Source organism: Echeneis naucrates, chromosome 8 (assembly GCF_900963305.1).
Source record: "Echeneis naucrates chromosome 8, fEcheNa1.1, whole genome shotgun sequence".
Lineage (NCBI taxonomy): Eukaryota > Metazoa > Chordata > Actinopteri > Carangiformes > Echeneidae > Echeneis > Echeneis naucrates.
In genome coordinates this window covers 7,615,596-7,642,375 of record NC_042518.1, presented here as the reverse complement: position 1 = coordinate 7,642,375, position 26,780 = coordinate 7,615,596, and the positions used below count along the sequence as shown (strand labels likewise).

The 26,780-nt window shown below is 41.3% G+C and overlaps 3 protein-coding genes across 4 annotated transcripts in view; 2 read left to right on the top strand and 1 right to left on the bottom strand.

Moving 5' to 3' along the window:
* Positions 1-313: 313 nt before the first annotated feature.
* Positions 314-6,734, bottom strand: rac1b (Rac family small GTPase 1b). Of its 2 annotated transcripts, none has more exons than XM_029509424.1 (6): positions 6,347-6,734; positions 5,008-5,079; positions 4,340-4,457; positions 3,953-4,015; positions 2,176-2,341; positions 314-2,067 (listed from the first exon to the last, which is right to left on the bottom strand). In XM_029509424.1, the coding sequence occupies exons 1-6, from the start codon at positions 6,379-6,381 to the stop codon at positions 2,021-2,023; spliced, it is 501 nt and encodes a 166-aa protein (XP_029365284.1). In that variant the 5' UTR covers positions 6,382-6,734; the 3' UTR covers positions 314-2,020. The 2 variants fall into 2 exon arrangements, with proteins under 2 accessions (XP_029365284.1, XP_029365283.1); XM_029509423.1 differs by having other exon boundaries at positions 314-2,069; positions 2,182-2,341; positions 6,347-6,724.
* A 930-nt stretch (positions 6,735-7,664) lies between these two features.
* smim10l3 (small integral membrane protein 10 like 3) lies at positions 7,665-9,990 on the top strand. Its single transcript, XM_029509425.1, has 2 exons — positions 7,665-8,420; positions 9,083-9,990. Exon 1 carries the CDS (start codon positions 7,968-7,970, stop codon positions 8,202-8,204), a length of 237 nt encoding a protein of 78 aa, XP_029365285.1. The 5' UTR covers positions 7,665-7,967; the 3' UTR covers positions 8,205-8,420; positions 9,083-9,990.
* Positions 9,991-17,379: 7,389 nt separating this feature from the next.
* Positions 17,380-26,780, top strand: part of cyth3b (cytohesin 3b) — a 30,224-nt gene continuing 20,823 nt past the window's right edge. Inside the window, exon 1 of the mRNA XM_029507956.1 lies at positions 17,380-17,426. Within this exon, the coding sequence (XP_029363816.1) occupies positions 17,408-17,426 (19 nt within the window). The 5' untranslated portion in view covers positions 17,380-17,407. The remainder of the gene's footprint in view (positions 17,427-26,780) is intronic.

Below are 26,780 nucleotides of genomic sequence, written 5' to 3'. Positions count from 1 at the left end.
TTTGACTGACGAAAAACTAAAACTGCTGCAACTAATGATTTTCCCAACTTTTGATTCATCAGATTGATTGACCATTAAATCTTTGAAATGTCAAACAAAACTGTAAGCAGGCAGGCAGGTATCATTAAGATTTAAGAGGGCATGTCTAAGCATTTTGCCTTCACCTGAACCTACTCAGTCCCTAATTTATTCATAATTAGTGAATCAAAAACTCTTTAAATGATGAAAAGTTTCCACTATTATTTCTCTAAACATACTCTACAAAACCCAGAGTTATTCAGTTGTTTAATGTCTTTGCTTAACAAATGGAGAGTCTGTTTTCATGGAATTTATTGGCTTTTTCAAAAAGTGACAATAGCTTTTATCCATAAAACTAAAGAGTCACAACATTGGCTTCCATTAAAGCACAGCTTGATGTCAGAATACAATACAGATGAGCAACATGTACTTAAATCCCGATCTAGTAGTTCAGATACATTTTGTAAATAGGCAAAAAATATAACTGTAGCAATTCTAATTTTAGTTTTCAGTATATGTTGCACATACATGCTATCGGCATTAATTACAAAAGGCTAGGCTTGTAGGGAGATTAAGGTAGCGTTAACTGTAGAGGTAATAAACAAAAAGATATTCATAGTGTTAGTTTAACAATACAGTGAGTGAAGTGTAACTTCTGTAAAGAAAGATACAAAATAGTCAATCACATGATTATAACAAAAATGAGTACACTGTATACTACACCATAACCGACAGTAGCTTTGTTACTGTTATTAGCAGGCATAAATGCTCTTCTTAGTGACATTGCTTAGCCAGTAGTGATGCTATAAAAACAAAACAAAACAAACAAACAAAAAAAATCAAATGTGCTGCACAAAAGGTTTCTGATAAATGCCCACAGAGCATTAAAGGTGCTCTTGATCCCCGCCACCAAAACACCTAGACAGTTCTAATCCAATATCTAATTACATTTTCATCTTTCCACTCCTGGGCAGCTACACAGTTGAGACATTTCTAGGGACACATTGTAAGGAGAAAAGAAAAATACAATAAGCTTGACAGGTCCAATTGGAGCCAAACACATAAAATACTGGGTCGTTTTGATATTTGTGGGATTAATAATAGCACTGTTGGTGTCAGCAGACCTTTTCCAGTCTGACTTTTCCGTACGTCTCAGGCATCATTCGATCAATGAGAGTGAACGAACATGAATTATGCTAGTGCTGAAAACTGACTCCTGGTGAAGAGACTGTGGCACACTAACAGTAGTGTGACAAAAAAAGAACTTCACAGATGGTTACTTCAAGTTCTTTGTTGAAAGCGCAATGATGCCCAACTGGCCTTTGCAAAGTGAAAATGGAATTTATGTCATTGGTCATGAAGCTGAACAAAAAGCAGCACAACAGTAAATGATCAACTGTGGGTTGAAGGTTTAAAGGTTTGAGACAATAGAAATAAGTTTTTGTTCCCGCTATAATACAGTATGTGTGCAGAATATATTTGGCAATATTTCTTCCACTCAAACAACTGTAAACAAAAAAAACTAACCAAAAAAAAAAAAAGGCGGACAACCAGTGGAAAACAAATTGAAAACATTCCACGGTCCAATTATTATTATTTTGTTGTTGTTGTTTTTTTTTACAAAACATCCAATCCATTTAAGAAGGCCTCAAGAATTTCATAATTTCATAGTCTCGTCTATACAGTATATGTTGGTAGGAAAGAACTAGGGTCTATAGTCATCCAACCCCTTCACCTAAATCTGACCCAATGTCAAATGTTTGTGTAAATGGTTGGTATAACTGCTGTAGCTACACATATGGAAGGAAAGAAACTGAAGTACATTGATTTTGTGTGTATACTGGTGTGTTTCTTCTGGCTTAAGTCACCCTCGCCATTAGCAGTAATGTTCCCCTGTAACCGGTTCAAGTGGAGGAAGTTTTAGAGGAGAGTGCACTTCTTCCCCTTCTTCTTGACAGGTGGAGGGCAGAGGACGGCCCGGATGGCCTCGTCAAACACAGTTTTAAGGCCACGTTGAGTCAGAGCAGAGCACTCCAGGTACTTGACAGAACCTGAGGGATTAGCACAAAGAAAGCCGATTGTTTGCGATTTTTTTCTTTGAGTAGTTTAGATATATACTAAAAAACAAAAACGAAACTTCATTTAGGTTTTAAGTGTTGTTACCAATTTCTTTGGCCATTGCCAGTCCTTGGGGATAAGTGATCGGAGAAAGCTTCTTCTCCTTTAGCTTCTCCATAGTGTCCTTGTCATCTCTCAGATCCAACTTGGTGCCCACCAAGATGATGGGAGTGTTGGGACAATGGTGTCTCACCTCAGGATACCACTGTGCAGAGACAACAATGAGTATTTAGGAGCGTAACTCTTCAAACATTTACATTATCCTTAACAGTGTCCATTGTATTTGACAGATATAAGAGGGCTGAGCAAATGAACTAAACACACGCTTGGGGTCGGTAAAAAGCAGAGTATCCAATATTCACTCTGTTACAACTCTTTTCTGAAGAAAATATATACCTCTTCAGGGTCTTTTCTGAGAAGGTAACTATCAAAGAGTGGGAAGTGTTTATTTAGAATTTACTGCGTGCTAATGGGCAGTGAGCAGATATTGTTCTGATGGTTTCCATATGTAGTCATTATCTATTGTCTCTACAAAAGGCTTCATAAGTTTTCTTATACCACCCTGAGCTGCAGGGATGGATACTTCAGATTAAAAGCATCCCTAACAACACAGGAGGCTTCTTCCATGAAGACATGGTGTCTGAAGTACTAATGAGACAATGGGATCTACGGGTTTAGTCACAAATACATGAGCTCCAGGCTTATCAGATGCTTAAACATTCCTGAAATTTAACAAAATTTTACAAACCTGGATCGTCAGGTTGGAAACTATTTTATCTTTCATTGCTGCAAGGCTAATAACACAAATACTGTGCTCCTGTTACAAAGTAGTCCAGCAGGAATGCGCACTTGCGTGTATTTGATTGAGCAATGACCATCAGATTTTGCCAAACTCCCTAATGTTGGCAAGCCTGTTGTGTTAAAGAGCTGGGACCATTTAAATGATGAGAGAGCCATGCCCCGCCCCAACACTGCAAAGGAAAGTAAAATCTGGCTATTGTGAACCAATCACTGTTAAGATTTAAAGCATATTTATGTATCTGGAAGTGTCACCTGGTGTGGTCAACTTTTTTTTGTGAAATTAAAAGCCCAATTTTAATTCAAGTATGGAGAAAATTATAACAAGGGTCCATCCAGCTAATCATGGTAAATTTCTGGTATAATTTCTATTTCTGACTGCTTTACTAAAAAGGAAAAAAACTATAAGAAAAAAAAGTTGCCCTTTCAAATATGCTGACTTATCTCAAAAGTTGGCTGGATAACACCCCACTCCATCCCACTGGATATCTTCCCCCTGAATCACTTTATAATATTGTGTGGTCTTGTATAGTCTTACAAGAGCCCAAGTTAATACATGTTATAAATTGGTGCTATACAAACAAAACAGTACCAAAATACCTTTTGCTAAGTCTCCAGCTAAATTGGTGGTAGATCTATATTGTAGGGTTTTGTTAGATAGCACTTGTATAAAAAAAAAAAAACAAACAAACAAAACAAAAACAAAAACTGACTTTTTTGGCTGTTTCATAACAGTCCAATAGAGAGATAAATGCATCAAAATCATACTATTTAAGGAACAACAGAGACTGATGACAAAAACTCTTATATGATTAATTTGTAAATAAATTAATTTGGATTTTCAGAATAAGTCCATGGCTGAGAATAAATATTTAAGAATTTGGGTCATATCTTGAGAAAATCATATAAATCTGCCAAAATGACTTAAACCCTTCTTTTACATTATGCAGTAAAGCTGATCTATGTCAAGACCTTTACAACATTCACTCTATCCCATGCAGGCACTGCATCAACTCACCTTGGCACGGACGTTTTCAAATGAGGCAGGACTCACAAGCGAAAAGCAGATGAGAAATACATCCTGATAAGAAAAATAAAACAATGCAATCAGAGCCCATGACAATCACTTCCGGTAAAGAAAAGCAGTAAAAAACAAACACACACACACACACACATACAAAAAAAAAAACAAAAAAACAAAAAACCTCCTCATTTCATGTCGAACAAAGGTGTAGTGTTTTCTTTGCATTTAATTTCCTGGTACATTCTAAACAGCCAAAATTTCCAAATGGTTGATGTAAGGGTACCAGCAGCATCAAAATTTACTTCAATGCAAATACCATGTGTCAAATAGAACAATATGTGAACTATAAACCAGTATTGTTAAAGTTTTTCTTTAGTGTACCGTCTGTGGGTAGGAAAGTGGGCGGAGTCTGTCATAATCTTCTTGTCCTGCTGTATCCCAAAGGCCCAGATTCACTGGTTTCCCATCCACCATAACATTGGCAGAGTAGTTGTCAAACCTAACAGAAGTGATCATGTGAAAATAAGCAGATCATATGATTCTTAATACAAACTGGTAAAAATTACATGTATAAAGTCTGAAAGGAAAAAGGAAGTGTTAAAACAAGTTCTTAATAGATCGAGTGTGTCTTTAGAAAATGAATCATCACCAGTTATATCTGACTCTGCCAAATACAAAATGTTAACTGCCTGCTGAGCCGGTCTATGCAGGCAGATCAGAAAGACACAGGTCAACAAAGTTTCAACTGCTGGTCTAGAATCTGATAGTGTGCATGTTTTCCTTGTTACTTCACACAACAGTAATTTCCCTGACTCTAAAATATAGTCCACAGCAGTGATTGTAATCTCTGGTGCAGGCAACATAAATTTTCACTAAAAAAATAAAAAAATAAAAAAAAACAGCTGGAAAGTGAGATGCAACCTTCAATCGCCCATGACTGCACAGGAAAAAAGGGCGGATACGATCAATAGACAGCTAATGGTAATTGACTCCTAGTGTGTTATAAATAAATAAATCATTCACAATGGACTGCAGTCTGAGATACTCACACTGTGGGGATGTACTCTCCAGGAAAGGCATTGGTGGTGTAGCTGATGAGCAGGCAGGTCTTACCCACAGCTCTGGTTGGGAAGAGGGAGGGAGAAAATTACTTGTTCAGTGTTTACAATTTCATAGCCAAAAGATTGTGATTCCAAAAACCCTTTTGATTATAAACTGATATGATTTGTTTTGTTGTACAGCAGGCCTCTGCACTGGTGTAATAGCTCAGGAGCAGGTCACCATCTGGTCTACCACAAAATTCCTGTCACAGGTTTGTTGTTTCCTGTCTGATCCAACAGCCATGTCCAAATAATCATCTCCAAAACAGCAATCAGTTAACCATTTTGCCTTTTAAAAAAAACCTCACTATAAACAAATTGAAACAATTTCTATAATACCCTGTCAACGTGATAATTATTTATTAAATAAATTGCTTCACTCCTCCAAATGTTAAACCAACACTGTTCTCTGAGCGCTGCTCTTCCCTTTGGGCCCGTACACGCTTTATGCAGGATATGTTGTTTGTAAATAAGGATCTAACTTGACTGGAGGAGGCTTCATTGTCAAAAATGAAACTTAAGTGGTTAGTATGAATCAAATCTACGTAAAAGCTTCCTCTTCTTAAAAATGGAAAATAAAGCAGAGACAGTCATCATAGACCATCAGTGACTGTGCTGCTGCGGTATCTACCACACCCTGGCCGGTGAATTATGACTGTGTTGACCTCTCACATTTTGTTTAACAGCAGAAAGGCAGTCTGAGCTGGCCTTTTATTTTTATATTAATCATTGACTGTTGCACACAAAACCTTCATGGGTCTTTGTAACTTTTAAGACGAAAACAGACATCATGCGCATCACAGCAGCGTATTGCACCGCAGCTGGCTCCATCGAAATGAATGATAAAAGCCACAGATGTAACTCTTCGTATTTCTTAACGCATATGCGATTATTGCCAAACTTAAACCTCGGCTTAGAGGGATAGGTGAGCTGCCCACTGATGTCTGACTCACCCAAGTGTGAGAAAAACACTGTAGCCGGGATAACTTCAGTGAAACATTAGCCAACCTGGCTGTTAAACAACGCAATGATTAGCTGCAGCTAATGACCTGTATAAGGATAAAGACCTTTTGTGAGAAAACGCAGCATTTAACAAATTAAAGTTAAACCTTGGTTGCTAACTTTACCCATCTAGTAAGAACAGCCTGCAGTTTAAAAAAAAAAACGCTTTAAGGTTAGCTAGTCCGGTGACAACGGTCCCCAGGGAAATGTCACACCTCTGTCATTTTTATTTAAATCCCAAAGGCCTGGCCCAAACTCCCGATCCGGTCCGCTAAGTTAAACTCACCCGTCTCCGACAACGACACACTTTATGGCCTGCATTGCGCCGCAGCTAGAGGAATGCTAAGCTAGCCCGGGGAGCCAGCTAACGTTAGCTCTCACGTCTGGTTTCCTTTGTCCGGGATCGCTCGCTGGCGAAACTTCCAAGCAGCGTCTCCTCCTCGGCCTTTCGGGATCCGCGTCGAAGCTCCGGGAGGCTGCGGGAGAGCCTGTGGAGGGGCGGCCGGGGTAGGGGAGGGGGGCTTGCGGCGACTTATCTAGCACTTTAACGCAAGTTTACTCAGAAATTCCCTCTCGACATTCCCATGCTTTCGTGGGCCGACCGGGAAGCTGTGAAGCAAAACAGCGGCCACCACCCCTGAGGAGGAGGAGGAGGAGGGGAGAAAAATGAAGCTAGCGCCGCCACCAACACCCACAGGACGCTGCTTCCGGTGCGCTGCCGCTGAAACGTCACCCAAACCGGCAGCTGAAAAATCAATCGGTTCCTCTAGATTCAAGGAGTATGTTCTGGAGAAAAAATATCGGCAGGTAGGAGGGTTAAAATTTGATTTTTATCTTAGATGTTTAAAATTAATTTAGGGAAGTAAAAAAAAAAAAAAAACAGGACGGACTAGTTAGGGTGTGACACCGAGAGAGGAACTGGCGTCATCTGTCGGTTACTATGGGCTTTACGATTGGAGGTGTTCAGCCCTGAACTCTGTCTTACGGGCTCTGCGCCTTTCCTCTACGGATAATCAGATCCTTCTGAGGATAGGGATGATTGTATTCTCTATATTCATCATTGTCAAAAAAAAGTCCAGAAAAAAGAAAAAATACATGTATCAATAAACTATATTAGAAACTAAACAGACTGGAAACAGTATAAATCAGTGTGCTATAACAATCTGTATTCTAGGACTTTTTAACTCCGCACACACCCTTGCACTATAAGCTAAAGAAATGTCCATGTATGTGCAAACAATCTTATATATACCTGAAATATAACCTTGTACCTCCAGACACCGGAGGCTAAGAAATTAGTGTTGAAATTAGTGATTCGTTCACGACTCACAACTACTTCTTCGGATCCTTCGTTCATTATTCACGTGGTCACAACAGTAACATGACCAGTGCTGTTATTACTGGTGAGGAGAGCTATCTGATGTTAGCACTAAAGTTAATGTTAGCTGTGTAGCTATGGGATGGATGTGTAATTAGCCTTTTTGGAATTAATTCACACACTCTAAAGTGCACAGCCATCATAGAATGAGATTTTTCTTAATGATAGGCGGAGTGCTCTCCTACCAGAAAATGAAGTAATCAGTCATTTTCAGTTCATTTTACTGAATGAGATTAAAAGACCGGAGCTTCCCATCACTACCTGACAGTCTGCGCTCAGGAGGTCAAGTTCCTGTTCTCCTCCTCCAATTTCCGGGTGTCACGCCGTCTTCCGTCCTCCCGGTGACCATAACAGGCGTCGGCTGAAGGGGCCGTATGGGTGGAGCAGCTCTGCAACAAAACCAGCCCGACGGAGAACAAAAACGGAGCTCGGAGTCAGACTGGTAGAAATATGAAGTGTCACCCATCAGCCAGCACTTCGGTCGCCCGTCCTCCTCAGTAGCTGCCTCCGCGGCTCGGACTTCGCCTTTATGGCGAGTCTGACTTATTTAGTGCTCCGGTTTTCGGGCTCGGCCGGTCGGTCCTACGGAGTGTTTTCCAAAGGCTTGACCCGGACTTTGTTGATATTTTTTGATCTCGCATGGCGACTGCGAATTCGATTCCCTTATATATACCTCGTCGCGTCGATGATGTTTAATGTCAGACTGCAGGTAATTATTGAAAACACTTCACCTCATTTAGATCTCGTTCGGGCTGCATCTACTTAAATTTCCATCGTAGCAGACAGCAGACGAGGAAATGTCAATAAACCAACAGCTGATGGGCAGGACCTTTAATGCACGGATGGTTTTAAACATCGTGCAGTGCAGCCTAAATATTCGTCCTCTGCAGAAAAGCACATCGGTTTTGAACAGTTGACACCTTTTTTGAATTGAATGTGAAATGAACCCACCGGATTAGGAAAGTCCAGTTCGGGGTTTCAGGTACAAACACATTACAGAAAGATTGGAGCACATTGGTAGAACAATTCGAATGACATACACTTCTTTAATTATCATATTTTATATATATATATATATATATATATATAAAGTAAACTGCATTGGGACCATTAGCCGAGCAGGTTATTTTATAGAGTAAAAATCAACCTGTCAGGGCCTCCTCTCTGGTGAACTGAAAATATAATAATTTCAGTTACTCTTTTGGTTCCTTATTGCCCAATGCATGCATCTATACCAATATATCTGCAGCAAGCTATCATTCAGTCATTCATTCATCTCCTACTGCTTGTCCTTTCCGGGTAATGGAGGATTGCCAGGTCATCGCAGTGCCAAAATTCAGAGATAAACAAACACTCACACTCATACCTACGGGCAATTTAGAGTCCCTTGCATGGTCTCAAGCAGGAGTACATGCAAACTCCACACAGAAAGAACCGAACCCATGACCATCTTGTTGTGAGGCAACAGCGCTAACCACTATGTCGCCATGCTGTCCTAGCTGAACCTAACACATTATAAATCAACACCTGTCAGGGTCCCGGTATAATATTCATTGATGCCCTTATTTGTGATTTAGTTAAATGTCTTATCCATTCAGTTTGCATGTTGTGTGTTGCCTGACAGTATCTTCATCTCTTTTACAGGTACATATTGAAATCCACTGATAAGTCTTCATCTAAAACAATGAACTATGAGCACTGCCATGGATCAGCCCTCTAACAAAAACTGGCCGACGCTGCAGTTTTGTATGGAGAGGAAATTTAATTCTGCAGACTATAATGACGTGACATGACTGTTGCTGTCAGCCCTTGTCACACAATCCCAGTGCCTTTGCAGGGGAAGGACAGCGGGGATGTCTGTGAATACAAGCTGATGTGAGCGGTGACATGTAAGGGTGAAGGGAAGAGATGCTTCACCTTTTTCAGTCATCATATGAGATTCAGAAGCCGTGAAGACTGTGAGATGAAGGGTGGATTTTTACTTTTTCTCTGGATATGGAGGACTGTGGTGTGGATTTGAAGACGTAAACAGATGATTGTTGCTGTGAGAGATTGTAGTTTCTCTTTATTGTCTGATATGTACATTTATTAGGTGTCAGTGTAAACATCTCGCAGAATAAACTGGAACTGTTACACTTTAATTTAATTGAATACGTCCACTGCATGACACAAGCATGTTTTTTGTCAATGGTTAGGACACTTTTTTCTTTGAGGTTGGGTGTGGCTGTACAAAATTACAAGGCCTTTCAACGGCGGTTTGCTGTGAGATGACACAATAGGTGCCACATCTGTTTTATTGCGAATTTACAGTCTGTCAGTAAGTGCAGTCTTAAAGGGAATCACTGCATGTCTTCTCTGTGTCTGTACACACAGGTTGTCATACTCACCGTTGTGTTTCTCCTCAGCAGTGGCACTGGAAAAGTCACATCGGTAAATTTTGTGGCAGCATTTGTCTCGTGTTTATTTCTGTGATGTGTATTCAGAGTGTTAATTCAGAGAGCTGAGGACAAGGATGAGTGAATTTGAAAAGAAATAAATGAATGAAATCACGATTCTCAGCTTTATTCTCTTAGAATTCATATTGGGAAAATGTTTCTCTTTTTAGAATTATCTTACAGTCTTTCCTATTATGAATTGATACAATGCAGTGGGTCTCGTACCTCACTGAAATTCACTCGCAGCTACAGGGCTTTTTCCTTCTCTGATGTTCTGACAGCTGTTTCTGAACCTCTTTACTGCCTTGAACGCCCTCTTCTCATTCATGACCGCTTTGATGTCCCTGGGCTTGATGTTTGAAAACAGTGGACAGTTTTGATTGGACCAGAGGTATTCATACAGAAATTCATGGGCTCTGTCAGTCCAACTATGTCCTCATCATATTATTAACATAATGCCATAATGCTTTCCAATTTATGGGAAAGGATCAATATCAGTTTATAAGTTACAATTTTTTTGTACTAATCAAAATAACTTTTATCACATCTCTGAAAGTAACTTTTCATAACATCAAAAAAAAAAATGCTCATCTAGGTTTAAAGAAAGCTTTCCAGGCCTCATTTAGTTCTCTGAGGTTTCAGTTAAAGTATATCCGAGCAGTGTCCCTCGGTGTGTGAATTGTCCCTCTGTAATTCCATTGAATCTTAGTACTTTCCCTGCCACATATACAAACACACACAAAAAACCCCCAAAAGCTTCAAAACCTCTTTTTTTGTGTTATTTTGTGAAATATGGAGCTCATCAGTGTGTTGACCTTACCTCTGCTTTCAGCGTTAATGTGTAGCAGTAGCACATGTGTCCACAGGGGGGAAGCAGGCTGACACAGGACCACATCAGCTCTATTATCTGTTCGAAACACACAAGATGAGGCTGTCAGCCTCCTTTCAGAGGACTGCTGCTGACACAGGGGAGACTTACACAGGTAATGAAGCCGTAATGCATCAAAGATCTGTCAGCACACCAGCAATACAGGGTTACTATTGATGCTCAACTAATTCTGCTGTCGCATGTGTCATGAATTATGATATCAGGTGTACTCAAACATTTTACACTTTTAATTTTTACAGAAGGCGTCATCTGTGAGGCTACTTCTGAACAGAAACTTGTATCTGTTTCTTACTTCTGTGATCTACATGAACCAAAAATCCTCTCTGATCCATTTCAGTGTCTTGAAACTGAATACGTGCAGTGACTGGACCTTAGCCAGCAGCTAACCCTAACACACTGGTACACTTTTAAACATCTTTTTAGATTTCCAAGTCATTGACACCCTAGCTCAATGCAAAATGTCCCCAACAAACTTAGCCAGTCACTCTAATGCCAGGCTGCAGTGTAAGACCATCAGAGGTTGCCACGGCAACTGCATTTCTCCATGTGACAGACAAACCCTTCTGCCCCCACCCCCCTTTCTGGAAAAAAGAGGATTTATTTCTAAGGGATTTGCCAGAGGAAAAATATTTTAATAAGGTTATCATAGAGGGCTGGCACAGATGAGAGATAAGTCGGGTTATCTTTACCCTGTTTTTGCCAACGAGCCATTTGTACCCTCAGAAAAAAATGGGGTTGTGGAGTAAAGATTAAAGTGCGTTAGCCGTTGGCATCTGCAGCAGCTCACATGTGTTTTATTTGACTGAGTGTGGATGAGTGATAATACTCCAAATAGAAATTGCAGGGATTCATTTAGAGCTGCAATGCAGTATGTTTGATTTACAGCCCATGTCCACGCACATTATTCTGAAAGCTTTAACAATCCATCTGTAAGGGGTCTTGTGATTTGTTGGTATTTGATTTTGAGTTTTCAGTTTAAGTTACCTGCATCCAGATTTAATTTCAGATTTCTATGCAGTGTGGTCCCTTTGCCACAGAGATGAATTCTTCTTAATGTTGAATTTTATGCCAAGGCGTGCGGTTGTCTGCTTCCCCAGAGGATACAATAGACACTGTCAAACAAAACTTTGCAATCCCAAGCTCAACAGTAGTTTCTTTTTCTTGTGTTTCTTGCGTTTAGAAGATTTCTAAAAGCTTGATGAGCATGATGCCAAAGACACACACACACACAAAGCATCTAAACAAAGTGACAGTGAGAAAATCTTCTATTCCAAACAGAAAGCCTTGAACTACATTTCATGGAAAAAGATCATGGTATAAATTTACCCAATAATAATAACTGCTCAACAGATAAGATGGTAAATAACTTGTTTATAATCAAATCTTTATTTAAAATGTGAACGAAGGCACCTATTTCAATGGAAATTCTGCTGTGTTAAATCACATCAGTTTACTCACTTAAAAAAACTGGATATTTAGAAGTGGCACATATTAATATGCCACATTCATGGATAGGGAATGGATTACTTATGGTAAATGTAATCAAACATTAATCTGCCTGATTTTAGCCTTGATGTATTAGTCTTTGAACCACCGCTTTGAGGTTTTGGTAGAACTGCTATGGCACTGCGGAGCATACTTTGTATAACGTTCTCTTTGTGGTTATGTAAATAGACTTGAGTTACACCTTTGATTCAAATGCTGCTGACCAAGGATGAGAGGCATATGCAAAATGTTAAAAAGGATCAGATCAGGTGCTGGGATGAGCTCTGAGCTGACCTCAAAACTCGCAGAGTTGGGGGAGGAGAAGAGGAGGAAGCCGAATGGAGTGAAAGAAAGAGAGAGGAATGTGGAAGAGGCTGAGATTTGTGGTGCTCTATTTGCCTAGTCTATGTATTGTAGGACTGAAATACGTCACACAAGCAAAAGAACATTCAAATACGTGTTTATTTGAATTGGTGTTAATCGTTGAAATACAGCAAAAAGAAAGAAAATATTATCCTTCATCTTACATTTTTTCCTTCTAACAGCATCGGTTTTTTTGAGTAAAGTAATCCATGTTTTTTTATTTCAGATACAAAACATATAATACCGAGAGGATTTAAAGGCTCATATCCGGTTGCACTGCTCTGTGTGCATCTAGATCGCATAATCTCTCCGGTGATAATCACAGAAATGACTTCTTGTGTTGCTGATGAGTGCTGATTCATTGAGTGTATTCTTTCGTTTCAAAACAGAGGATTTGTAAATTATTTTGTATTAAATACTCAATAGTGACCCTGTTCAGAGCTCTAACCTTTACAGCTTGTTATGTAACCACGGCAGGTCCAGGAAGATTGTAGCTTAGATGTCGACACACGCACACATGTATATGTTTAAGTTTTTGCCATACAGTGGTGCCTTTGTGCTCAGCTAGCAGTCTATAAATAAAGACTCTACTCATATGTGTCCTTGGGTCCAGAAAAGCAGCTCAACTTTGCCCTTCGATCAGATGCTGGCAGGAAAGAAGTGGTCAAGATGCAGAGTTGGATATTAAACCAAAGTGATGGAAGGAGGAAATCCTGCCGCGCTCCGCTTCCTGTGACCTTTGTCACATATGCACACACAACATCACCCAAAGATCGACCTCCGTGACCCCCACAACAGGAAGGAGGTGTGAACCTGGTCACATCCACCGGATCGGGACAGTCCAGTTCAGGGTTTCAGGTACAAACACATTACAGAAAGACTGAAGCACATTGGTAGAAAACATCTGCATTTATTTCCCTTTATAATATCTCCAGTGAGAAGGAAGCTAAAGTGACTTGTTTCAGCTGTTTCAGCTCAAACTCATGTGAATGTCATTAGCTTTTTCATATTTCTTCACAAACCAAAGTATTGGATATTTAACATGATAATGACTCTAGAGGAAAAGTCAGGGGATCAAAAGAGTAAAGGGAACTCTGATTGGCTGTACAAATTTTCACGACGAGCCCTCCGGTAGTTGCTAAGACATCTGGAGAGATAAATGCGTTCATGTGGTGCTGTCGTCCCTGTTAGCAAAGCATCACTCAAAAACATGACGTAAAAGGACTTAGTAAGACAACACCGGAAAGACTTAGTTAGATACCTATAACGGCGCTGTGCGATGTAAAGTGATCTCTCTTGATTGAATTCTGTGGGGAGTGATTTTTCGGAAGGTGAGTGTAGAGAAAGAGATTAGGGATGTGAGAGGCTTGGTTATCTGTTTATGTGTGAATATAATTATGTCGTGGGGGGGTGTTCAAGTAGGCGATTGCCCCCCAGGCATCGCTGTGGTGACTGGAGCATATGAAGTGGTCTGACTGCTCAATCAGGTCACGTGAAGTCGGTCAGGAGCACTACAAACGTTTCCCATGATGGCCAGCCTAATCTGTCATGTGCCCCCCACCCCCAGCACAACAGCCAGAAAGTCTGACAGCCCCAAAACCCTGCATATGTTCACTTTAATTCAGACGTTTGCTTAGTGATGACTTCAAGGTTTTCTTTCTGTGGTTTGGAAATAAAAGACTCGCCGCCATGTCCATTTAGCCAAACTGACTCTGAAAATGACCGAACCATATTGATAATGTATTGATTTTAAAGCTGTAAAACATCTGACTGCATGCTCACATTCATAATCCGGGCCACATCAGGTTTCTCTTATGACTCATAAGCACATGAGCATGACATTTATTCGGAAAAAAGTGTGTGTTTGTGTGTCTGTGTGTGCGATGCAGGAATGTAATTGCTTTTAATGGAGCTGACTGTGACTCTCAGTGAGGACACGCTGCTTGACCAGGGCCAGTGTTGACAGATATGGGCAGTAAATATAGTTTGTCCAACCCTTTTCCAAAAGCTATCACCAACATAATGTACAGTAGTGTACATGACCTATTTTCCACTTGTAGCACAGATAATATTGAAATTAGTGTTTGCTCTCTGTGCTAACTGCTTTGCACCTCATATGTAAATCTTCCTAATTACTGAGGACTGAACCAAAAAGACTTTCTGGGCCCCCAGCTGCAGGGGCTTCACCTAGATTTTACCCATCCCCTGACACTCCCTGCGTCCTTGTTTTCTCTCTCCTAGTTGCTGCCAAATTAAAACCTAGGATTGAGAAATCAAGCTAACACGTTTTCAGTATCCCTGGGGACATTTCCTTCCTGTTTTTCCAACACATTTCTGTGAAGTTTCTATAAAACATATGGTTAGCTTGTCACAGTATATGCCTCCTCTCAACTACAGAAAAAAAGAAAGAAAAAACTGTTTGGACAAACCAAAATATTTCACTTGATGTATACGGACCAACTTTGGCAAATGTGAGAACTACTTTTACTCAGGTGTAAATTCAGGGTCTTGCTGTAGGTCTCCATTTTATTCTTGCTCTTTTTATTTGGCACCTGACTGTGCCAGACTGGATTACGCCGGATCGGGCGGGGGGTTCACTGGATTGTGTAATCCTTCTGGCCCTGCTGATGTGAACTTGCAGAAAATGACTCATCTGAATCTGCATACACCCTGCATCTTGATTTTATTTTTTTTTTTACAGTTAATAAGAAGCTAATTTAAGGAGAGGGAGCCATTATATCTTATCTGTTCATTCAGTCATGAGAGTAAAACTGATAATGTTTATTTTCAGTAATGGAATATTGGTCACTCTCACTTTGTACATACAGGAAGAAGGAAGTAATTTTTCTTTTTCATCTACTTGAACAAAACTAATATTTGCGTTATGTCTGGAGTTTGTCACATTTTTTTTTTTTTTAGAGACACCTCTGACATAAACAAATGAATGAATATATTTAAACATCTGTTCATGCTTCACCATAGGAGTAATGCACACAGGAAGTGAGACCCCCCCTCTCCTTCTATGTGGAGGCAGGAATGCTGTAATTGAAACCACGTGTGTTGTTAGAAACAAGCTCTGCAAAGTTCTGTGTGTATGTGTGTGTGTGTGTGTGTGTGTTCCATTATTTCCCAACCTATTGGTTCTCTGAATTTATATAACAGTCTCCAGAAGTCTTTATAGTCTATTATGGAATGATTCTTTTATATTTTGGATTGTTCACTGGATCACAGCAGAGTACAATATTGATGCAACATGTCGTTTCTTAGCATTGTGCAGCTGAGTAGTTCAATAAAATCCATGAATAATCTTTGTTGCTCTTGTGCGTAACACTCACTACAAATCTTTCTCTCTGTCCCCGTCCTTAAAATGTGTTGCGTGTTTAATGGAGCCTCTTCTTTTTTAAAGCTTTGCCTCTCTGCATAGTGGAAAGTCTATCACTGGCCCAAGACCAGTGAGACACTCAAGGGGACTGTCACAATATTGTGTGTCCACAGTCATCGGTGTTTTTAGTATTTTCCACTTTTTACTTGGCAATATTTACTACACAGCTACAAGGTCACAAGTTCATATTCAGATATTCATTTTATACAATATTCTAAATGAATATGCATTAAATTCCACCTCCACTACAACATTAAAATGCTTCTTGCTGTGATTCATATGTTATCATAATAACCTACTTTAATAATTTTACGGATGTGCCTAAGAATAAATGACCATGTGGTGCAGGACGGTAACCTTTGCATCACTGAATCATTATACAGTTAATTCTGAGTTTTGTGAGTTTCACTCACATAAACAAAGCGAAACCATAGCAGAGAAATATTCAGCATTCAGAGTATTATCATCAAATGTATAAGTAATTGTTGTACCTATTGCATGGATTTGCTTATATAATCACATTATCATTTTTTGGTGGCTGCATTGTCTTGAAGTAATGTGCACATGAAGAAATAAGTGACCTAAAATATTTATAGAGTATAAAACAGGATAACAACATGTGCTGGTAAAATTACTTAAAAACTGTACTTGCAAATGAAGAAAAAACGTGTGCAGTATATTATGTAGTTTCTGTTATTATTCTGATGATCATTATGGTGTTTTTCAGTGAAATAAGAGGGCAGAAACACGCCACAGCAGTGAGTGTGTGTGTGACAGTCCAAACACGTTATTTGTCAGGTATATTGTCAGGTTTGGAGTCACGTGAGTGATGGAGCCGTGATGAAGGCTGACGCTCAGCACGAGCTGAGGATCAGATCGACAAGTAACCGTCAATCACACAAAGACACAACGAGAACTTCCGGATTTTTCCTCCAAAAATAAAACAATTTCCTCGATTGGCCTTGTTTGCGTAAACTCTAGTCTTTTATTTTGTAGACTAAATTTTCTCGCAACCCGGGATTTTCCGGTGTGATTATCGTCCAACTTGACCAAGCCTTGTCAACTACTCTCCCGATCCTAGTAGAGTGAAGGCGTATTTGGAGGGATCCGGATCACACGGCGGCCGCTGTGGCCCACAACACCCGGCCGTCTGCTCCGCCGCTGCCGCCTCAGAGACACCGCTGCCGGACGGACTGAGCGGCGGGACCCGGAGCGCTGTCTGCAGGCAGAGAGCCGTGAATGGCCACGACATGTCTTAGAGACAACACGATGCCCGGCAGACAACCTGTGTACCCGAGACATCCTGGAAATTAGGCTGACAAATTAGACGTTTTTCGCACAACGGAAGTTTCTGACAGATTTTTTTTTTTTTTTTTTTTTGGGGAGGGGGGGGTCCTGATTTACAGGCTGCAGATATGGACGAAGACAACCAGGGTATGTATCATTCAGTCCTGAGCTCTAACTGTCCGGGACGGACATGTGTCCCTGTAGTGATGATGATCACATCTGTTTTGACTTTCGTCATTTTACTCTTGGATTGGAATTTATAATCTGAAATAATCTGACAAACTAACAAACACCATATGTCCCACATCAGTGTCATAAAGTTACCTGCTTGTGCAACGAGCCACTGACTTGTGTTTAAGGTTGACAGGTCGACCTACGTTGTGGATGCACACATGAGGTGTCAGGAGTGCTGTAGCCAGCAGACTGTGTGTTTTGTGTTTATCTGAGCTCTTGTCCAGAGTAGGTCTTCTCACAGTCAGCCAAGCGGAGCCATGAGACATGGATTCATTCACTGATAGACTCAGTCATGGATGTATGACTGCGACACCAGCCTGCTGATTACATTCCCCTAAAGATCGACACACAGGGCCGTCTGGGGAAACTTTTGAATATGGAGGACGTACTTGGGCACAGTTTAAAAGACTAGCAACGAGCCACTCCGACTCAGAGTCTCTGGAAAAGTAACCTGTAGTCTAATATTTACAGTGTAATGATAGAACGAAGAGCAACTCTAAATATCATGGTATGAAACTACATCAGCTTATCTGCTGTCGGTAACTCCAAACATCCTGCATCTGAGCACATCACGAGCTGAATAAAGACTGGAAAAGTTCCCCCCTCGTATATGGGAGAAAGACACCCAGGAATACAGTTCTGTAGTCCTTTTGTGGTCGTTTTGTGTTTTGTTGTGAGGCTGTTTCGGCTCTTTGTGATTGTTCTGAGTGACTTTCTCATTATTTTTTTCGTCTTGAACCAGGCCTCCTTATCCAGTGGTCTTTCCAAAATACAGACCAACCTGTTGAGACTCTGTAAGGCTGTGCACAGGAGAACCCTTTGGCTCTGTGCCCAAACAGACAAACTCTACACTGCCTGCTAATCAACTGCATTAATGAGACGCATTTAAACTTTGTCAGGGTTGGACTCATCACGGCTGTTGTCTCTCTTCTGTAAGCCAGTGGTGCCGTGCTCCACATGTTCACCCCTCACAGGGCTGCAGAATGTGCCTGTTGGCTGAGGTATTGCAGGCAGGCATAAAGCTGTCATTGTGTTGTCCATGCAGTCGGCCTGGTCTCCAGCGGTGGCACACGTCAGCACGGGCCCCACAGACAGACATATGGTGCCACGATGCCAACCCGGGACAGCTGACATCAGCTGGGAGCATTTAAACACACACACTTTGACTCACACCCTTATGGCCCTGTCTACGGTTAAGATAAATGGACGGGTGGGTTGTGACCTAGAATGATAAGTGTGTGTGTGCATGTAAACAGGTGTGAGTTTGAGTTTGATTTATGCCACAGTCTGTCAGTCGGTTTTCATCTAGAATAAATACTGTCCTGGATGTTACAGGGAAAAAAACAACAACTGTAGAGTTGTTTATTTGTTGAGTTTATGCTGGGAATATCATCGTCACATTGCATTAGAACAATTAAGCATATTCACACGCACGCACATACTAAAGTTGGCTGATCCGATGGCATCGAAACAAAGTGAAGGTTGACCTGACATGCAGGTGTGAATCTAGTTATTGTGATGTGGCAGGTCGTTCAATAGCTCAGGATAATTTGTCACAACGGTAGATACGCACTCACGTGTGCACACGCACACAGTTGGTGGACAGAACAAAATACTATGTTGTCAGCTGATACACAGTTGATGAGAAAGGCGTGGACGTGTGACCACAATGACTGAGAGTGAGACACCAGGTGTAGTAGCAGCAATGTTGTGAGAGTGAACGAGAGACTGAGATAGGAGCTGTGAATGTGTGCCGTAGCAAAGTTGGAAATTGGCCATAGAGGTGTGGAGCTCTGCCTGTAAAAGACTCAGTGGAGACGCACTGGATATTCTTATATCGACATTGAGTCACCCGATGTTCACGTTCTCCAGAGGAAGAAGCCAAATGAATCTGACGTCTTGTCCTGAGTTTTTTCTGATTGAAATGCCCCCTAAAAACGCTTGGACCAATTGCGGTGACAATTTTGGCGCAAGTTGTCTCAGGGTCTGTTTAGAATAACTTTGATGTCCCATCTTCTATGTCAAGTTAAATATGTCTGTGATCTACAGACTAAACCTGAACTGCACTTTGTGCTCAATGCTTAGTAATGAACATACACATACAAACAGATTTAACTAGGATGGTAACTGTGGCATTAAGGTTGCTAAACATCAGCAATGTCACTGTCAGAATGTTAGCGTGCCTCTTTTTAGTCGTGAAATCCTCTCCTATTGAACTTACTGGACTATTATTTATTGTTGTATTGTTTATTTTCCTACTGGCTTGTCCAAGAGTGTAGCGAGTCGTTGCTGTACATTTGGCCTTACTGTACGAGGCTGAGGGAGAAGGGGTTCATAGTAATCCATCTCACATGCATGACAGTCCACAGCACAATGCCTTGTGCCACATTGCCGGATGGACAATGGACCCACAAAGCTTTGCTGCACTGAACCCCGTCTGACTGAGCAGACCGCGTGTAGCTTACTGTAACACATTCTCATTCGACATGACTGAACATGGCACGCTATAAGATGAAGGCTGGACCCGAATATCTCTGATTCTCCTTGCTTCAGTGCAGGGTGTTAGTTGGTGCTGAGTACATTGTGTTTAACTGAGACCATTAGTGATGTCCATATGGTGTGAACTAGAGGATTTATGCTCTACATCGGCTTCGCAGCACACCTTGTGACGGCTGAACAGACTGCTGTATTTACACATAGTAAAAACCCAACCATTTAAAGCTTGCAGTTCAGCGTGTGTGAGTGTGTGCCAGTGTGTGTGGTCTGTGAGGTTATGGCACACCGAAGACCCACTCAGGCTCTGAGACATTCATGTGGCGGCCGCAGGACAGCATCAGCTTCCCAATGTGTGCAGGATCTATGTTTTTTATTCTTGGAGTAGATGTGCAGCTGTTTTCTTTTTCCCACAGCCCACATGCTGTCAAGTGGCTGAGAGAGGGCCGTCATGGAGTGTAGGAACAAGTCATGCTTTAATAGTACACACCTCTTAGTGGTATCCAAACTGAATACTCAACCTTTTTCTGGTCTAAAATGGGGTCCTCGGTTTACATGCAGTGAGCGTGTTAACTGTTATGTTGTGTGTGTTTACTTCAAGTCTGAGGACGTTTGACAGGCAACATGGATCTGTGTGCAGCCTGTGTGACGGCAAAGGACCTGAAGGGCTTGCAGGATGTCAGGGGCCAGAAGAGGGATGGGACTACTGTGCCCTGTAAAGCATATCTCCATGCACAAAGTCTGATGTATAATTCAAAAGACAATGGCAACAACAAGGTTGTGGATTGAGTAATGTGGTGTATAGGATGCTGTTCTTCAATCTTTGGATAAGAGTTAAGATGCCCTTGTGTTGATTTCCTGGTGGTACTTTTGCGATTGTGTTCCCTCTGGCCTCCTGTGCAGCTCTGGATGATACAGTTGATACCAGTTTTTGGTGTCTTGGATAGACCACAGCCTTGTATCGCACCAAAGACCAAAAGATATATTTTATGTTAACTATGTGTAATAAATAATTTAGATTGTTTATCAAGCAAACATTTGCTGGTTCCATTTTTCTCATGCAATACTGTTTTTAATAATCAAAACCAGGCTCTCCTTCAGTTTTCCAACTGTTGGCTATTTAAACTGTTCAATAAATAAATAACCTACTTGATTCATAGGTTTATCGCACACAATTTTTCCCTGGTATATTTTCATGGTCCTACTCCTGATGCAAGGAAAGTTTATTTATGTACAGCTATTCAGGCTGAATACAGTTCAAAGTGCAGTGGAGATATATAAAAACAGACACTAAGAAAAAATTTGAGTTAAATTGTTAAACACAATAAAACAGAAAGAAAAGAAAGGCAAGCAAATAAAAAAACGTAATCTGACAATGTTGTGTGCAGAACTCCCTTTGAACCACAATTTTGCCGCTTGATTTTTGGTGAAAAAAAAAGTGTTGTGTTTGTATGATAAGTTTGCTTGTGTTGGTGTTACTCCTACATATCAAGATAATGTTGCATCATAGGAAACATCTCTCTGACTTGTTGTCTCCCACCAGTGTGACTCATATGTGAGAAAGAGTTTGTGTTTGCCCTGGTGTGACTGCTGTGCGCTCTCACCGCTCTCACACACTGCCATTCACATACAAGCAGTCCAGTTCACCACGGCTCAGTAACTGCTTTGAGATGTCGGTGTGGAGATCGACATGTGGAGGAGATGTAGGGCTTCTGTGTGTGCCTTGATGTTCCTGTCTCATCTTTTGACACACAGGTCAGTGAATACAGAAGGCCCTTGTTGAGTTTGTCCCCCAAGAAAATCAGATCAGTGCGTTGCTTCTACTTGTAACATCCCCTCAGTGGTCTAAGTTGGATTCAACAGTCAGACTGACCTGCACAGAAGTCAGCTTTCTGGATTTGGATTGCCTCTATACATGATCTAGTCGCATTAGTAGGAGCTAAGTTTCAAATGAACATGAGTCATGTGTGCCAATCCTCTCAGAGCCCTGCTCCATTTTTTCTGACTTAAAAAAGTATAGGGTTGGAGTAATTTTATAAGTGGCTGTGACGCTGATGGTGAGACTTAATTTTCGTCTGGAGGAGATGAGGAAAAACACACATGCAGGGGCTTTTCAAGAAAGTATAGAATTTCCACTTCATCTAACAGACAGCTTAGTGCAGGTCACTGCTCAACGGAGTTATAGATTGGGATCTGTCTTTGCAGCATTAAGACCATCAAGGGGCTCGTGGAGGGGAGATCTGAAGCAAATCGAGCTATTTTCCTCCTCCGTGGAAGCAAAACTGCGTGCCAAAGGTCCCAGGAGTTTGAGGCCATGTGCTGAAGTAAATTTCAGGCAAAGAACGTCGTGCTCCAATTGGACCTTTGTGGGAGTCTGGGTTCATGGTTTCAATTGAAGTGTGTGTGTGTGTGTGTGTGTGTGAGAGAGAGGGAGAGGGGTTCAGGTCTGTCGGAAAGGGAAGAGATGGGCTGAGCAGAGTGGGCAGGAAAAGGGAGGGTTGGAACAATTATGTAAGTGTAAAAAATTGTTAAACCTGCTGAAGATGCAGGAAAAAGGTGTATTCCACTCTGACTGCCAGTAACATCCAGTGCTTTATATCATGAAAACACAACAGGCTCTCTGATGGCCTGGAGCGTTCTCCCCTCAATGTGTGCAGCTGTGATTATAAATGCTGATGCACAGATTACTGTTTATGAAGTTAATGCCACCAATTTGTTGGACAAATGTTCAACCGTTTTTTTTTTATTCTTCCAAATTCACAAGATGACAGTGATGCCGTGATTCATGCCTTCCACCTTCTTTTGCACCTGTCGGTTCTGTCTTTTCTTAGCAGTTGAACTCTTCTTCTATACATTTTGTCAGATTCTCAGATCTTAGTGCAGCCACACATTACAATAGCCCAAATACCGATGCTGATACTGAATAATCAGTAGGGGGTAAAAGTTATGTTGTGTTTCCTACCTTTCTACACTGCTATCAATCTACCTCAGTCTTTTCTCTCTCGCTATTGCTTCAGTGATGATGTCGCCACATGTCTCTAGTTTCATATTAAAAGCACTCTGCACTGTAATTAATGGCATTGTGGCCGCTGCAAAATGAATACGGGGGAAACACTGCTCTGTCCTAGATGATAGCAACAAGGTAAATTGCAGTTTGGTACCCTCCTTTTAGTGTCCTACATCACATTGCTGCTGTGTGCAATTGTGTGTTCTATAGTGTATTTTAAGGTTACATTTTCATTGTCAAGGCTTTAGTTTCATATTTGTCCTTTCTAGTGTCTAAGGACAAGTGAAGTATAAAAAGCCAGAGTCTGTCACCTAAACGCATTATTAATGAAGAAGCACACAACTCAAAAGGCTGTGAATAATATATTCATTCTAGCTCAAAAGGAAACTTATGATTAAGTCCTAAAAAACATAAGTAAGAAAGCCGAGTTATTTATCAAATGAAATAAAAAACAGCACAGGTAGAACAATCACATGCCAACCTAAAATATGAAAATTCCCCCCACTGCTGCGCCAAAGGTATTAAATAATCAGCCTACACAAACAACTCGAGTAATCCAGTTCAGATGTGATTAAGGACTACAAAACATTTTCCCTGGTGCCCCTCTTAATTCAGCTCTGTCGTCCACTATACTTCTGGGCATCTCTGCTCTGTGTGTGTGTGTGTAGAGCATCTGGCCAGCCTCCAGCCTTTTACAGCCCTCTGGTGTCCCCCCTGGGGCTCATGGCTCTGCCGCTCCGATGCCAAGCTAGCTTTACGGAGGGATTTGTAAAACTCAGCCAGTCACTCAGTGGGTCACTGTGTAAGTGAACTACTACAGCACATCCTCAGTCTCGCTGCCTTCTTCTGTAAGATGCTGCTGGATCATGAAAAATGTATTCTTCTTTCATAGGCACAGTGGATCAGCTGTGACAGCGGTGCTGGTGCTGCGAGGATGGCTGCGGTTGTTCCAGTTGTGTAGTTTTTACCTCCCCGTGTTCCCTTTCAACTGCTCTGTGCTATTCAGAATGGCAGCAGCGCTCTGTTTGTCTCTGGGAAGTGCCACCAAGAGCAGGATGACCGTGTGACACACAGGCTCTTAAGCAGCCAGCCAGCCAGTCAGTGTGTATATACATGCGTATGTATGCGTGAGAGTTTGGGTGCCTGTGACAGTGTATTTGCATCTTCAGATGGTTTGTGTACGTTTAGGAGGGAGAGATTGGGATGAAGACATGCAGCAGTGGCTCACGTTCAAAAAGAGGCTGATAGAGAGCTGGATGCTGCAGTTGCTCTGTGTATAGAGTCAGATGCTTAAAGTAGGTTAGTGGTGCAAGGCTCAGCCCAGCTGTGTATACCTCACGCTCCTCTACTTCCACGGTATTGCTTTTGGAGGCGTGTGTGTATATAAATGTGTGATGATGTGCACACGCGACTGCGAGTGTGTGTGTGTATCTGTTTATATGGTACAGATTAATGTGAGCGCTCTTCATGCAGACAAATGGAGGAAATCAAGTGGGGATGCATATGGATGACAATTAGTGGATTATAGGTCAGGGGTTCCTGCCACTTGCTGTCACTTTGGGGGTGGGGGGGGGGGGGGCAGAAAAAGAGAGATGCCTTCAGTTGTGTTTTCTATTCCTGACACAGTCTCTCATGTGATTTGTAGTACGGCGTGCTGCCAGAATTTTTTGCTCACTCCTCATTTTAGGCTCACTTCCTTTGCCCTGACCTGTGAATAATTCAATTGTTTTTAGAGATAGGATGGTTGCTGGCTCTAAGTATGAAATGAATGGTTTTGGCCGAGCAGGTCAGGGTGACAGGATGCGTCATAGTCCACCAGGGCATCAATAACTGTGTCATTCTACAGGCGCAGTGGCAGTGTGACACACGGCTGTGCTTGAGGTGCTTGCCCTCATCCCATACTGTCATCATCACACACACATGCACACACTTTCTCTCCCTGCACACTTTCTGACACCCACAACAACAGCAACAACAAAAAAAAAAAACTCATGATGCATCATTGTCGGTGCTCCTACGAGTGATGATCAGGTATGATTTATAATCTGCTGCGGCTTTGACCGGGTCATTATTGTAAAACACACACACACACACACGCAGAAGTGGCCATGAAGGTTTACTAGAATGTGAGTAATTTATAGAGGCTCTTGGGTCCTTGGTTCTTTCACACGTGTATTTAATCTTTTGGTTGACATCTGTCGTGTTGAATTGGTTAAAATATGCACTGAAGCTAAAAACCCTTTTTCTTTTTGTGTATTTCTCTTGTTTTCCTTTGATGATGCATTGTGGCCAGAGGAACATGATGTAAATGCCCTATCATTAATCTTCCTGTAAATGGAGTCGGTCAATACCTCAACTGAAGCAATAATAAGTAATTATTGGTTCTCCCTCAGGGAAACGTCCGTCAGTTTTTTTAAAAGACATCAGCAGCTCTCAGACCCTGAAGCGTCAAGGAGATATGTTGTTGTCATCACTTAAAGAAGTCCAGAGGCCACACGTGTGTTTGGTTTCATGGTAAAACAGCAGATTTGCAGAACTGCTCTGCCTTGACTTGTGTGTTTAAGGAAGAGGAGGCCAACCTGCGAGTTTTGAGTTGATTAAGATCACATGATATTCATACATTTCCATGGGGAAGGCTCATCAACCCTCAGCTGCTCTTGTTCATTTAGCTGCATACTTTACAAATGGATCAGTAACACTAACTCAAAATTGTGTATACGCTGCTAATTTGCATTAGGTAATACATTTTAGATGAAAAAAAAAAAGCAATCCTCATGATTAGATTTTAAGTATCACAAATAAATTTTTTTAATCTTCACAAAATATTCAAAGTGCACTTAAGCATGATCAAAAAAACCCTTTTGTTCTCCAAACTTAATGTGTCATGCCTCGGGGAAATCAAACACTGCAATTGCACGTTATCCACACAACTATCACAATTTTTCCAGGGCATATTTGGCAACACCTTTAAGCAGAATATGATTATATTTTTCAATGAATGACTTTGTTGATGTAATGCTAAGGTCAGATGGGCTGTGCTATCAAGGCCATTCTAACTGGTTTTACTGATTTTCATCTACTTCTGTCGGGAAAACTAGAGTCTCCCTCCCTTGTGGAGATTATCCAATTGTCAGAACTCATATTTACCTCTAATAAACTAGTGAGATTTAAGACAATGGGGCTAAAGAAAGGACTCTTCTCCCTCTCAGATGTTCATTATCTGGAAAACCTCTTTACCCTGAACCTGGGAAAGAGTAATGGTCTGAAGTGAACCACCCACATATTTTATTGAATAAAGAAATCGTGGCTCAAGTTTTAAGTCTGTCTAGGACACTCCCCCCCCGTCCTCCTCCTCATCCACCTCCTCTCCTTCCTGCTGTCTTGGAACAACAGAAGTAGAAGTGGAGTCCTACTTGGCAGCTGTAATGTCTCTTCATCATCCAGCCTCCTTCTCTTTCTCTTTGTCTGTCGTGTATCTCTGGACTGCTCTTTTCCATATTTAAGGCCTGGGCCCAATATAAACAGCCTGTGCTGCTGCCTTCTCTGTAGTGTTTGTTTTTCAGTCACGTGCGTGTCTGCTGAGAGTGTCTGTATCAGACTGTGGGCTGAAAAGACACTGTTTCCGGAGAGAAATAGGGCTGCAAGATTCCTTATTGAAAGCCCAACCAGATGTGTTTTTCAAACAAAGTTCAACTGCAGTTCAAAATTTTTATTTGATGAAGGGAGCTTTTTTTTTCTGCTTTTGACCTTGAAGGAAAAAAGCTCAT

Bases quoted from the DNA above. Each gene is read 5' to 3' on its own strand.
- rac1b (XM_029509423.1), bottom strand. From the start codon at position 6,381: ATGCAGGCCATAAAGTGTGTCGTTGTCGGAGACGG. The intron at 4,458-5,007 runs GTGAGTATCTCA...CACTTCTGTTAG, and splicing joins GGAGAGTACATCCCCACAGT to GTTTGACAACTACTCTGCCA. The intron at 2,070-2,181 runs GTAACAACACTT...CTAATCCCTCAG, and splicing joins GGCAATGGCCAAAGAAATTG to GTTCTGTCAAGTACCTGGAG.
- smim10l3 (XM_029509425.1), top strand. From the start codon at position 7,968: ATGGCGAGTCTGACTTATTTAGTGCTCCGGTTTTCGGGCTCGGCCGGT.